The 14,626-nt window shown below is 37.2% G+C and overlaps 2 protein-coding genes across 2 annotated transcripts; one reads left to right on the forward strand and one right to left on the reverse strand.

Annotated features, from left to right (window-relative positions):
• Positions 1 to 369: 369 nt before the first annotated feature.
• LOC120265918 (rab9 effector protein with kelch motifs-like) lies at positions 370 to 3,552 on the forward strand. Its single transcript, XM_039273872.1, has 9 exons — positions 370 to 768; positions 959 to 1,486; positions 1,674 to 1,739; positions 1,838 to 2,004; positions 2,078 to 2,231; positions 2,318 to 2,402; positions 2,490 to 2,848; positions 2,927 to 3,031; positions 3,133 to 3,552. Exons 1-9 carry the CDS (start codon positions 634 to 636, stop codon positions 3,391 to 3,393), a joined length of 1,860 nt encoding a protein of 619 aa, XP_039129806.1. The 5' UTR covers positions 370 to 633; the 3' UTR covers positions 3,394 to 3,552.
• Positions 3,553 to 10,535: 6,983 nt separating this feature from the next.
• On the reverse strand, positions 10,536 to 13,507 carry LOC120264528 (receptor-like protein kinase ANXUR1). The gene has a single exon (XM_039272341.1). The coding sequence runs from the start codon at positions 13,192 to 13,194 to the stop codon at positions 10,594 to 10,596; it is 2,601 nt and encodes an 866-aa protein (XP_039128275.1). The 5' UTR covers positions 13,195 to 13,507; the 3' UTR covers positions 10,536 to 10,593.
• Positions 13,508 to 14,626: the final 1,119 nt, after the last annotated feature.

A 14,626-nucleotide genomic window follows, 5' to 3' on the forward strand; every position in this document is an offset into this window, starting at 1 on the left:
AAGAAAAGGGAAGGCTCAAACACTGGATACTTAAACTAAAGAGTGATAGACATTGAAAAGAGCTTTGGGGGCACCCCTACACACATACCCATGCACACACACCAACCCCACACTCCCCAAGAACCCCACCACATCAACAAACCAAACACTACTGTCTCAGCTTATATCTATTTCTTGTAACTTCTTATACTAAACTCTCTCTTCTAACAGTCACAATCCTTGACAAAATCAATCTATCACTACTAAGAGAGAACTTAAACATTCATTCATTCATTCATTCATTCATTCATTCATTCTTCAGAGGCCCACAGCTACCAATGGCTTTGGCTGGCTTTCACTTTCAAGTTGGTAGTTTTATGTGTGCTCTTTTGTGGGTTGTGCTATTTCCTATACTTGTGCTAATATTGTTGTGTGTATAATGTCATTCTCAGTATCCTCTCTCTGTTCCTTGTTGGTTGGAACAGTGCATTGGACATGAAAGCACCCATCTTTTCTTGTCCATCAGTCATTCATATATGATGTCTCACTAGCCTTCTTCATTGTCCTACTGGTTCTTTGATTGCCTTCTTCCCTACCAAAGTTAACAACTTGGTTTTTGGTTTGTTTGCCTGCTTGTTTTTTTGGGGTTGTAAGATGGGTTCTTTGGGTTTGGAGGAGGTGAAGAGGAGGAAGGCAATGTGGTTGTATCCCAAGGTGGTTGGTTTCAACCCTTCTGAGAGATGGGGGCATTCTTCTTGCTTCTTTGATGGTGTTGTTTATGTGTTTGGGGTAAGAATTCCTTCTTCCTTTGTTCTTGTTTTCTACCTCAAATTTTGCTGTGAAAATGGACTTAGATTTACTTATTTCTGCAGTCATAACATTGTTGGGTGTTCTTGTGAATGATTGTATCTCTATAATATAACATGATGGAATTTACAAGATTGAAATTTGATTTTTTTTTTTGAACAAAAATTTACAGGGATGTTGTGGAGGTTTACATTTTAGTGATGTTCTTACTCTGAATCTAGACACAATGGTATGGAAATCCCTTGTTACAACCGGGCCGAAACCCGGCAACCGTGACAGTCACAGCACGGCGCTTGTCGGTCACCGGATGGTTGTCTTAGGAGGAACTAATGGCTCAAAGAAAGTGAATGATCTTCACATTTTGGATTTAAGGACTAAAGAATGGAGCAGGCCTAATTTCAAGGGCACGCCGCCTTCGCCGCGAGAGAGCCATACCACCACCGTGTCCGGTGAAGGCAAACTTGTGATTTTTGGTGGCAGCGGAGAAGGCGATGGCAATTACTTGAATGATGTTCATATACTAGACCTGAAAAGCATGACTTGGAGTTCCCCTCAAGTTAAGGGTGAACTTCCGGCCCCAAGAGATAGCCACACTGCAGTCACAATTGGTAATAAGCTTCTTATTTACGGGGGTGATTGCGGTGATCGTTATCATGGTGAAGTTGATGTTCTCGACATGGAGAATATGACTTGGTCACGGGTATGATGTTTGCGGCTTTTTGTGTTGCCTGCTACTCAATTATCATGCTTCAATTATAAACATGATCATCATCGAGCATCTTGTAGCTATAATGCATATACTAGCTTCGTACTAGCTCTTATCATGTGATTTGTAAAGGAACTTTGATCACATAATTTACCAATTTATTGGCTTTTACTTTGTGCAGCTTATGATTCAGGGGTCCTCGCCTGGTGTCAGAGCAGGTCATGCAGCTGTTACTTTTGGGACCAAAGTGAGTACTCACTATGTTGTTTGAGGAAAAGAACAATGAAACTAAACAATAAGCACCTTGAATTTGTGCTTTAATGATGGTTTTATTCCTTTCAATAGGTTTATGTTATCGGTGGAGTTGGTGACAAGCAATATTATAGCGATGTTTGGGTTCTTGATGCGGCTAATTGTTCGTGGACTCAGCTTGATATCCGTGGGCAGCAACCACAAGGGAGGTTTTCTCATACTGCCGTTATTACTGGCACTGACATTGCCATTTACGGAGGGTATGTGTTTCCGAATAACCTATCGGACTTTCTAATAACTGGTTATGTGTTTAATTGTGTTGTCAATTTACAGGTGCGGAGAGGATGAGCGCCCGCTAAATGAGTTACTAATTCTGCAGTTGGGGTCTGAGCACCCTAATGGTCGGTACAACATTTCAATGTGTAAGATTTTCGGCAATCACTTGAGCCAAGATAAGCAGAAGTTTTTGAAAGCTAGTGAAAATTCAGTGAGTGATAGCTGTTTTGGATGTTAATCAAGGCTTCTTTGTTTTAGTGTAATGTGTTGTAACATGTTTCAATTTTGTTATCTCAGCAAAAAAGCATGGTTTCTTGTAACGGAGGGCTTAATCAGGGATCTCATGAAGCTGAAGTTGAAACAAAGAGCCCTCTCGTACGAGGTTTGTCTCAGTTTATATATTGTTCTTTTGTTTTGAAGATTATTAAAAACATTTTGAATGATCTTATGCACTATTTGGTGGTTATAGATAATTTGCATTCAAAGAGAAGAAAAATAGGGGAGAACAAAGTGTGGGAGATTGAATCTGAGCAGGAAGAGCATTCTCTGTCACTTTCTCAACATTCTTCTCCATCTCAATCGGATCAAGAGCTAAACACAGCCCAAAGAGCGAATGAATCGATTGCCGCCTCCCGACAATTCACTCATTTCAAGTTGAATCACTTGAGGGAGCGAAGCACACCGCATGACACGAATTTCTTGAATGTGGAATCCGCCCGACATCCAAAGACAGAACAATTCCTTCGTGTTGTTCCACCTATGAAACGCGAAGCTCAATTCATTGGTTCAGATCAGCGGCCGGTTGCGAGGCCAGTGTTCCCCCCTTTGGTAAGTTGTATCACATATTCATGTTTGTAAAGAATCCCTCATGTTGTTGTATTCACTGTTATGCATTTCACGGTGTAGATTGGAGGAGAAGTTCGCGGAGTTGTAGATGGTGCATTTGATTCCGGTTACTTAATGACTGCCAATGTTAATGGACAAATTTTCCGGGGTGTCTTGTTTGCTCCCGTATGTATTCAAAACTGTGTTTCTGATACTCTGATGTGCATTATACCCAGTCTTATATGTACGAATTAGCTCGATAATATCGATGGGATGTTTTTGATCAGGTGGCCGGATTTGCGGTTCCAAGACCTCCGGTGCATTCTCAAAGCTCACCTCTGGGAAGCCCCACCGTCGTTCCAAAACAATGTGCGGCTGCTGTTCCTATTCATGTAAGACCTTCGCAACCAGCCACACTTGTCGTCCCTGAACGTGGTCATCACTTGCTCCAAGCAAAGCCAGTTCGCGTCATCAAAACACAGGCGGCACGATCAAGCAATGATCTTCACGGCGTTGTTCTCACTCTCGGAGGACCCGGAGCAGGTTGATCATATAGCACCAGCCTCATGAGTTCAAGTTTCTGTTAGATTAGAACCAATGTTTCTTTTTTTTTTTTGTGCTTTTCTTTTGTCTTGTGCCTTAAATTTGTGTGTATAAATGATAAATCTTGAGAATAAAGAATGGAAGGTTTTGTTCTCTTGTTCAAATCACAAGTTTTCAATAGAAATATATGGATTGTGCCACATATTTGGAATATAACTGCAATTGAACTATAAGTTGAACATGCTATCAGAAATGCCCGGGGCAACACTGTCAGTGAAAAGGAAATGACCAGAAAATAAGACATTCTTGATTTAGTTTGAATGACAGCAAAGTTTCACATCCAAGTGACCTTAAATTACTGTACATTTTTCCCATCTGATTTGATGTCTGTATTTTTCATTCACTTTCAGTTACTGTTCATCCTGCCATCAATAAGTTCAAGTTGAGATTCCCAATTTTCTGTTTTTCCATAATAAATTGAAGGAATTTTCTCAAACATCAAATCTGACTTCCACTCAAGATTTCATTTACTCTCAAAGTATATGATCTGCAACAAAGCAAAACTTGAAAGACAGATTGAAGATCTTGTGGTCTGGAAAATCACAGTGCATCAAAGACAAGTGACCAAACTTTACTAGATTGGATGAGATCTCAGACAAATGCACATTCAATCAACACACTTGCAAACCACTCAGTTTTGAAGCACAATTCAGTGTGCAAATCAATTAGCCTAAATGATTCTGTTTGTACAATTCTGGTCCATCTTTTCTTAAATTTAATGCAAGTTTGAAGAAACTAAAGTGTCTGCAGCTCATCAACACAGACAAAACACTGACTTAGACTTGCAACTAATTAAACACCAACCACCCATCATTGAGTCACATAACAAAGTACAATATTTGTTGCTGCAATCCATATATGTAAACAGAATAAACATTGATGTCTATAAGGTTTAACAACTTTGTCTATTTCTTGTCATCTGATTCCGGCACCTACTAAAGATCTCATTTTTTATTTTCTCATGCGCTGTAGCATGGAATCATTATCTCAATATACCTATGCCTTTATTCTTTATAAGCTTAGATTTAAACTGCACGACACGAACATCATTTATATTAGACTCATTGCCAATAGATTAAGAGTTTTTCAGCTTAAAGATCTCATTTATCTTATCAATAATTTTTTTATAAAAAATGACAAGCACCAAATCAAAGAATAGATAAATTCAGAGATGCACCAATATACAGTGGCTTGAATGACCACATAAAGATAAACCCCTTATTATAATGTCAATCTTGGAAGAAAGGAAAAGAAGTATTATTCACACAAACTCTCGCAGGGACCAAGTGCAATACGAGTTAGGAGACTCAAATTCGAGACCTCTCAATCACATTATACAGTAATTTACCGCTGGGCTAATGTATATCAAAACATTGGAAAAAAAAAAGGTAAATTAAAGAAAATTGCAAAAATAGAATTTTTCATGAGAGAATCTTGCTATACATGGGAAGGCAGAACAGTGAAGTGCACTAGTGAGGGAGAGGTCAGATTAGAGGGTCAACTTTCAGTGTCCGAATAGTAACGGAATAAATCCAGGGATACTTTAGGAAAAAGGTGGGCCCCGGCGCCGTGATCTCACCTTCACTCGCACATTCACATTCACATTCACGCTCCCCCGCTTTTCGCGCGCGCATCTGGACATGGAAAAAAAAAAAGGACCAGAGACTGGGACCCGACCGCAGCATCCGGACCGTACGATCGTGGTGGTAAAGGAAGGGTCCCATTTGTGGGTCAGGTTTTCGGGTGAAGGACAGATACAGAAGAGAGGTCGCTGTCAACTTGTCAAGCGAGTGAGACTTGTCTGACACGTCAGCGTGGGAGATTGAACAGCGTGGCACGTCGGATGGGGGACACGGTGGCAGTGTGGGATTGGGATGTCGCTTTCGATGTCGCTGACGTGTCGACATGTCGATGTGTCATGGGACACGTACACACACAGAGACACACACGGGGGAGATTCGCTTGTTTTTCTCTCATAACTTTGATTGATGGACTGATGTTTCTATGTTTGCGCCAGTGTGGGTCCCACACCGTTGTTGATGTTGTTCTTGATTTGACACGTGGATTATTTTTATTTGGCCATTTGCTGTCAAATCTCTTTCAGGGTACGAAGGATGAAGTTATTAAGGTTTAATGGATGGATTCTTCTTTTTGGTGATCCATCTCACAAAAAAAAAAAAGATGTTAATGGGCCTTAATTGGGCTGGAAATTCAAGATTGTGCTTCAAGGCCTAAAGCAGTAGAGAATGAGATAGAGAAACAAATGGGTACAGTATCCTCAATAATGTTCAATCAAGATATCTGGTGACGGTTATGATTAATTCAATTACTGAACGATTATGATCTACGGCTCATATTAACATACTGTGCTTTTTACTTTTCACTGGTACCTCAGTTCAAAAGGGTTGTTCTGCTGTAATTAATAAAGTTAGTTAAAATAATAATAATAGTATAATAATAATAATAATAATAATAATACACTTTTCTGTTCAAAACACATGAGTTGGTCTCTTCCTCTTGATATATTGTAATTAATATTAAGCTTAAAACATAAGGCATGCTAAATTTCAATGAACTAAATATTTTTTAAAAATTAAAATTTATATTTAGTCTTTAAACCCTTGCTTTTTGGTGTGGATACATTTAACTTCTCACCGTTTGTTTTTGGCTTTTCCAAAATTTTTAATAATTTATATAATTTTCTTTTTTATTTTTTCTATTTATTCCAACAAATTTTGTTTACTAATGTTAAGAAAATCTCTCATTTTGTTTTGTTGGAGGGTTAATTTTCATTATAAAACAATTTAAACCAAACCTTCAATCAAAATTACTATTTAATTCAATTTTTAGGTTTTTTATTTAGAAAAAATAAAATAAAATGCCAACTCTTTGGTTATTATCGATATAATTAAACTCCAAACTCCTTGTGCATATCCCTTAAAAGGGCACTTGCTGTCTATTTAAAAAAAAAATAGTTAAAGAAATTTTTTTTTTATGAAAAAATGGATAAACTACTTCCATTAAACTAAAAAAAAGTACAAAACATCCCACTAGACAACAGAGTGGGAACAAAAGTTATCAGCATCATATCACTAGATGTATTATAACATCTGAAAAACAAAATAAAAATACTAAATAAAACAGGGGCAAAACAAAGAAGACTTCCCCAAACCAGAATCATAGTTAAACAACTTAAACCAAAATTTTTAAAAATTTTTTAAAATAATCATACACAGGAATAAAAATTAATGGAGAAATTATAGATATTCTAATGTTTATTATAAAAACATTAACTCCAAACTCTTTGAACATATCTAAATAAAAAGAGACTTGTTGTCTACTTTTTTTTAAAAAAATAGTTAAACAAATTAAACCAATTTTTTTTTTTTAATTTTTTAATTTTTTTTAAATTAATTATACATAGGAATACAAATTAATAGAGAAATTATAGATATTTTGTGCTTATTATAAAAAACATTAACTAATTAAATCATTTATAAAATAAAAAATCAAATAACGAGGGAAATCAGAACACTTTCCCTCGCATTCTCAGGAAACAAGCTAAGCTCCATGGCAGGAGGATTTCTCCAATCTTCATCTCAGTGGTCGCCACTTCCATCTCCGGCTTCCGGTGAGCTTTGATCTCTTTTTTCTCGCCATTTTTTTTATCTGAAAACCCTAAATAGATGGTTGATATGAGCAAGTGATGGTCATTGATTGGCCGGTTGAATTCTTGAATCCCTACTCCATATTTTCTCTGTTTTGATGTTTTGTTGTCTTCTCATATTTCTTCCTTTGATTTCATCATAATTGTTGATATGATTATTGGTTTTTCACAAAATTGATGTTATTAATTGTGGTTAATTATGCAAAAGCTTTAATTTTTGATGTGTTTGAGATATGATGAAAAAACCCTAGATTGTTGATATTTTGACTAACAATTTCTTGTAGCAATGCGCTTGAGATTTTTTGACATGAGTAGAAGAAGATTTAGAAATGTAGAGAGAATAGCAATCACATGTTTGCCCTAATTCTTCTGAAAAGCAAAACTATGGCAATTTGTTGAATGTGGTTTATTTATATGCAGCAAGAAGTATGGGTATTGAATTGAGGCAGCAGTTTAAAAAGATTTCATTTTTCGATGAATAGTAGTGAATAAGTATTTCATTGATTGATATAATATAGTATGAGGGTTTTGACTAACAATTTCTTATAGCAATGTGCTTGAGATTGGTTGATATAAGTAGAAGAAGATTTAGAAATATAGAGAGAATATCAATCATATGTAATTCTTCTGAAAAGCAAAACTATGGCAATTTGTTGAATGTGGTTTATTTATGTGCAGCAAGAAGTATGGGTATCAAATTGAGGCATCAGTTTAAAAAGATTTCATTTTTCGATGAATAGTAGTGAATAAGTATTTCATTGATTGATATAATATAGTATGAGAGTTTTGAGTAAAAATTTCTTATAGCAATGTGCTTGAGATTGGTTGATATAAGTAGAAGTAGAATTAGAAATCTAGAGGGCAGATCAATCACATGTTTGCCCCAATTCCTCTGAAAACCAAAACTATGGTAATTTGTTGAATCAGTCTGTTACTGTAGCAACTTTATAAAGCCCAACACTGCAGTACGTTACTGTAGCAGCCCGAAAAATGGTTTCTTTTGAAAAGCCTCAGTCTTTGTCTTCCATTTCCCATTTCTTGCCTTGTTGGAAACCCTAGCCTTCTCATTTTCTTGCTTGTGATGGTAGGTAAGTATATTTTTTTGTTCTCATTTATCTTCATTTTGTGTTCTTGTTCATAACCCTAGAGTAACTTAGGCCTTGTGTTCTTCTTGTTTCCTCTCTTGTTTCCATTAGATTAATAGAAGTAGAGAGGATGAGAAGAGAAGATGGCAAGGTGAGTGGGCTATCCGAATTTCCTTTTTATCTATTTCGACTTTTTCATCATATATTTGCTTGATGTGGTGTTGTTTTGATGTGATCTATTATATTGAAATTTTGGTTAGCTTGTGATGGATTATCGTAATATGTTTGAATGAGAGATTTTCAAGAATTTATTTGATGGTTCTATTGAAGTTCAAGGCTTGTATATATTGACTAATTATTATTCTAATTGCCAACTCATTGTGTTTTGCATAGCCCACTTGATAATTGTTGTATATTGTTGATGAGGTATGTAAATTGGTCATGTTCTTGACTTGTGTGGAATTCATGGAGTGGAATTTGGGTGATGCATACAAGGTGTTTGATATAATGCTTGTAAGGACAATATGCAAATCATGACCAATTGACAATATAACAATCATGACCAATTGTTACATTCATTTCATAAACATAACTCCCTCACATAATCAAATTTCACTTGCCAACATGCATAGACTTATAATCTACATCCATAAATAAACAAACACACGCTCTTCACAATTCTAAGAGTATTTTCCATTTCCAAAGTAGATGTAAAGAAAATAATATCTTATTTCACCAATGCACCAATCTATAATAACAATTTCACACACATCTCTTATAAGCATAAATACCCATGTCATTAACATTAATATACAAAATCTCACACATAGTACCATCTCCAACAATCCATAAACTCATACCATCAATATCTAATAATCAATTGGTCATGATTTGCATATTGTCCTTACAAGCATTATATCAAACACCTTGTATGCATCACCCAAATTCCACTCCATGAATTCCACACAAGTCAAGAACATGACCAATTTACATACCTCATCAACAATATACAACAATTATCAAGTGGGCTATGCAAAACACAATGAGTTGGCAATTAGAATAATAATGAGTCAACATATACAAGCCTTGAACTTCAATAGAACCATCAAATAAATTCTTGAAAATCTCTCATTCAAACATATTACGATAATCCATCACAAGCTAACCAAAATTTCAATATAATAGATCACATCAAAACGACACCACATCAAGCAAATATATGATGAAAAAGTCGAAATAGATAAAAAGGAAATTCGGATAGCCCACTCACCTTGCCATCTTCTCTTCTCATCCTCTCTACTTCTATTAATCTAATGGAAACAAGAGAGGAAACAAGAAGAACACAAGGCCTAAGTTACTCTAGGGTTATGAACAAGAACACAAAATAAAGATAAATGAGAACAAAAAAATATACTTACCTACCATCACAAGCAAGAAAATGAGAAGGCTAGGGTTTCCAACAAGGCAAGAAATGGGAAATGGAAGACAAAGACTGAGGCCTTTCAAAAGAAACCATTTTTCGGGCTGCTACAGTACCGTGCTACAGTGTTGGACTTTATAAAGTTGCTACAGTAACAGACTGGGTTATAACAGTTTATTTATATGCAGCAAGAAGTATGGATATTGAATGGAGGCAGCAGTTTAAAAAGATTTCATTTTTCGATGAAGAGAATTGTATTGAGTAGGTATTTCATTGATTGTTATATTATAGCATAAGAGTATAGACATATTTATATATAAGTATTCTACTTGTGTTAGTAAACTATAGTCAAGAATATTCTAATTATATTAAAACAATTATGTTCTAACAATATACAATCTAACCTCCTAAAAATAAACATAAATTTTCTTAGTGTATTGTATGATATGATCTCGTCAAGCTCATGGGTGAAAAAAACTGTGAGCTTGTTACAAAGTGTTTCTTGCCTAGTGAGTTCTTGTTTTTCTTTGTTTGTTGTGCCATTTTTGCCAGTTAATCCATTTTTGCAAGGAAATCAAGACCGAGAAATCTCAAAGAGATGATGATGAGCAACTTGGTTTTATAAGAACTTTTGTCATCTATCCAGATGAAGACTCCTAAATGAAAGCAAGTTTTTGTTGTTAATTTAACCATGTTTTTTTAGTAACCTTCTTTTGTCAGTTGAACCCTTCAACAGATATACAAAAGAAAAAGAATTATCAGGCAAAACCAAGTGCAACAGAAATCTGATTGAACTCTTCAGTATAGAAAACTTTTGTTATCAGATTCAATGGCCTGCCTATATACATTAGTAAGTCAAATTAAAGACTTTAGAAAGACAAGAATAACAGAAAAAAAAAGGAACATCCTCTGAAGATCAAATAAGAGATGGCTTTATTGATAGAGATCCCCAAGAACAAAACAAGACTGGTTGTTACCGTCCTCTAGGATTAACGAGCTGAGAAAATACTTCATTGGAGCTCTCATCTGATTCACCACTCACCTCACTCCCTGCTCCAATGCTTCCATTGAGAGTGTGACTTCCTTTCCGGCCATGGCCTGAACCAGCAGGGTTCTCAGAGATATCCATGTCCACTGGCTTCCCGCTGTCAGCTGCCTCTTGTAACTGCAATGCAAACTCTAGATTCCACAACACATCCCCCATTGTTGGCCTCTCGACACTAGAATCAGACAAACACTTCTCTGCAGTCTCTGCATACTTCTTCAAACACTCTGGGTTTATCTTTCCTTTCAGTGCTGGATCAATTATGTCACCTAGAGTACCTTTCCTTTGGTTCGACATTGCCCAATCTGCAAGACTCACTTGTTCCTTGGATAAGCTTGGATTAAGCGCTGGCCGAGCACATAAAACTTCGAAAAGAACCACACCAAAAGAGTAAACATCAGACTTGTCTGTGAGTTGCTGTCTTCTGAAGTACTCAGGATCCAAATACCCAAAACTCCCCTTCACAACCGTGCTCACATGTGTCTGGTTCATCATTGGTCCCGTTTTTGATAAGCCAAAATCCGACACTTTCGCTACAAAGTTCTCATCTAAGAGAATGTTCGTCGTCTTGACATCTCTGTGAATTATGGTGTATTTTGCTCCTGTGTGCAGGTAATGCAGACCTCTTGCAGCTCCAATGCAAATCTCCAACCTCTGCTTCCAAGACAATGGAGGCTTATTAGTTTTATACAAGTGTTCCCTCAGTGTTCCATAAGCCATGTAGTCATAAACCAAGATCATCTCATCATCTTCTTCACAGTATCCAATCAAGGACACCAAATGCTTGTGCCTTAGCTTTGATAGCATTTCAATCTCTGTCTGAAACTCATGCACACCTTGCTCAGATTGAGGGTTGGATCTTTTGATGGCCACCTTTGTTGAGCCATCGACAACTCCTTTGTAAACTTTACCAAAGCCTCCAACCCCGATGACAAGGGATTCATCGAAGTTCCTCGTGCCGTGCTTGATCTCCGGCAATGAGAAATGCCGGCAGAGGCCGGCTGCAGCAAGACTAGATAGGTGGCTACTGGCATTGCTTCTGCCGGAGATGGTAGACTTACTTGCAGATGTATGAGAATTGCCATAAAGTGGTAGCCAACCGGAGGCTCCATCAGATCCAGCTCTTTCGACCTTCCTTTTTCTTCGATACACAACAATACAAACTGCAAAGAACAACCCGGCAGCAGCAGCACCACCAGCTGCGCCACCAATAACAGTGGCCTTCTTGCTGGATTTACCTGCAAAGCTAGCTGGAGAATCTAACTCATCCTCCATCATCATTGAGGACGGCTCCGGATTCGGTCCTGCTAAATTTCCATCATTAGTACTCATCTTGAACACCTCCAATCCATTTAGTATTGAGTTCATGTACTCCGGCCTCGCCGCCACATTCGGGTGCAGCGCCACCCACATCTCATCATCTCCATCAGTATCACTGACAAACACTGCATAGTCTTTATATATCGGCACACCTTCCGCTGAAGTCCAAGCAATAACATCTGCCGCTGTCTCCGCTGTCTGGTTATTCAAATATATGTCGAAAACTCTCTGGTTCACTTTCTGCATTACTATCTCACAGAAATGGAGTCTCACAACATAAGTGAAGTTCCCGTCTACTTGAAAAACCCAAGTGAGATTGAAGTTTTTGTTGATCTCTGGGTCTGGTCCCATGGACCTTGCTGTCTGGTAAACGCTCACCGGAGCAATATACTCCGGCAAGCTTGATGGATATTCTATATTCAGCCCCTTATCAGCCGAAGTTGTCACACCAAGAGCGGCACCATATAAATACGGTGAATCATCGTACCATATACGGCTGAGCTCAGAGTCATTGGTCGCCGGAATATACTGCCCACCAACGTTCAACCGGTACATAGTTTGCATTGCAGAGACACCAACTTCAATGGTTTGGTCAGAATAACCAACCATATTCACTGGTTCACTGAACACATCAGGCATTGAGATTATCTCAATTCCATTAATGAAAGCATATGAGTTACGGTGATTAGTATCCGGTGAGAAGACAAGACTCAAGATGCCATCTGCTGATGATGCAACAGAGAATTCCTTAATAATGTAGGCTTGTGTAAGCGCCTTTGCCGTCAACGCCGTGCTAAAATTCTTCAAGAAGGTAAGACCATCAGGTGTGGTGACGGAGAAGAACGCATCATCGGGGTTGAGATTATTGTAAGATGCAGGATAAAAGTAAAGACGAATCCAATGCCGACCGGTTTTCGACACGGGAAAATTGTAGGTGGCATTTGCGCTGAATACTCTTCCAGTCATATAAGGTACTGGTGATGGAAGTGAAGGATCTTGGAAGAGTGCGGTGGCGGAGGTTGAGTTAGCAGAGGTGAGAATTTTGTCGGTTAAAGACGACTCACCGGACCATGCTCTGCCGTCGGCATCTGCAGCATTGTTTGGTGAGCCACAGCTTAGAAGAATGGAATCAGAAGGCTTGAAACCATTAATGAAGGAGAAGAAAAGAAAGGTAAAGAAGAATGAGAAGAAGAAGGTGGAGGATTTCATGGCGTACAGGAAAACACAAAAGGTTTCAGAGATGATGTTCTCCTGTACGCCAAAAGGAGAGGGGAGTTTGGGGATAGAGAAGGGATGGGAGGAGAAGTCTAGGCCATGGTTGAGGGGAGGAAGGAGGAGAGGGGAGAGCAGAGGAGCTCTGGTTTGGAAGGAGATTTCTCTCTCTAGTTTTGAATGAGGGAAAAGGAGAGTTACTTGGGATGGTTGGAAGGGGAGGAAGAAACGGACAAGGTTCGGTTATTGATTGGTGGCGGGAAGGCGTTTGTTTAGGTAGGAATGTGCTAATTTGGTGGGTGCTTGGACTTGGACCTCACACAACCTTGTTATGGATTTTTTTCTCAAAAAGATTGATAATATTTTCATATGAAAATTTCTATTTTGTAAATTATTAAAGGTGAATCACACAAATAAATAGTCACTAAATTATTTGGATATTTCTATTTTGATTATTGAACTTTAAAAAATTCTATTTGAGTTACTAAATTATAAGTTTGCTTTTAATTAAGTCATTAAAATTCAGTGACTCTAAATAATTGATGCATCTCTTTATCTGTCTGTTTTTTTTACTATCTCTTAAATGAGGGTGTTTGTTGTCTATTAATTAAAAAAAAATAATTATTATTGATATGAATGATTGGACTTAAAAGAGAAAGAGGAGAGAGAAATAATATTTATTAACCATTGACTTGAATGTATATATAAACTACTGATAATTAGTTAACAAAGGATATTTTCTCTGGTTCTAATTCTGTTGATGTGCCTAAAACACTTTTTTTTTTTTTAAATATAAAGAAAAAGTCTTCTAAGACTAGACCACCTTGACGTTATCTGCTCGTCTTCATTTAATTGGTTTTCATTGTTCACAGGAGCCGGGTCAGAAGGAACAACAACTTTTTCTTCAGCGATTTGATCAGTCTTAGTGTTATCATTGTTTGATGCTTGGCCATTCATAGCCGCCCGCACGAGCTCGTCGTGCTATTTGATTAGGATCCTCTTCGGGCACCTGTTATTGAACAAAAAATATTAAACTCAGCGAAAGATTTTCGTATGGTATGTGGAGCGGTGAGGGTTCCAATTTTTATTAGAAAAATTAACTCACAAGTGATTTCGCAACTAACTGACATGTTATGTAGCGACAAACTTTTGTCACTATTTAAAAAAAAAAAAATGTGCTCGTGTAACAGAGACAAAGAGGGAAAGTACCATTTTTTTTTTGTTCAAGATTGATGAGGTTCCATACTTAAATCTGAAGATTTGTTTTCTTTCAAGCTTGAGAAGAAGTAGATCATGATTTAAAAAAAAAACAAGGGTGAAAACTAACATGAAAAAAAAAAATGAGATGATTTGGAATGTAAAAATAAGAATAAAGCAGAGAATAGGTACCTTGCTGATCTTTTGCTCTAGGTAAAAGCTGTCTGTAAAA

Source organism: Dioscorea cayenensis, chromosome 7 (genome assembly GCF_009730915.1).
Source record: "Dioscorea cayenensis subsp. rotundata cultivar TDr96_F1 chromosome 7, TDr96_F1_v2_PseudoChromosome.rev07_lg8_w22 25.fasta, whole genome shotgun sequence".
Taxonomy (NCBI): Eukaryota; Viridiplantae; Streptophyta; class Magnoliopsida; order Dioscoreales; family Dioscoreaceae; genus Dioscorea; species Dioscorea cayenensis.

Excerpts from the sequence above, each read along its gene's own strand:
- LOC120264528 (XM_039272341.1), bottom strand. The coding sequence starts at position 13,194 with ATGAAATCCTCCACCTTCTTCTTCTCATTCTTCTTTACCTTTCTTTTC.
- LOC120265918 (XM_039273872.1), top strand. The coding sequence starts at position 634 with ATGGGTTCTTTGGGTTTGGAGGAGGTGAAGAGGAGGAAGGCAATGTGG. Across the intron at positions 769-958 it reads GTGTTGTTTATGTGTTTGGG|GGATGTTGTGGAGGTTTACA; the intron begins GTAAGAATTCCT and ends AAAAATTTACAG. Across the intron at positions 3,032-3,132 it reads GGGGTGTCTTGTTTGCTCCC|GTGGCCGGATTTGCGGTTCC; the intron begins GTATGTATTCAA and ends GTTTTTGATCAG.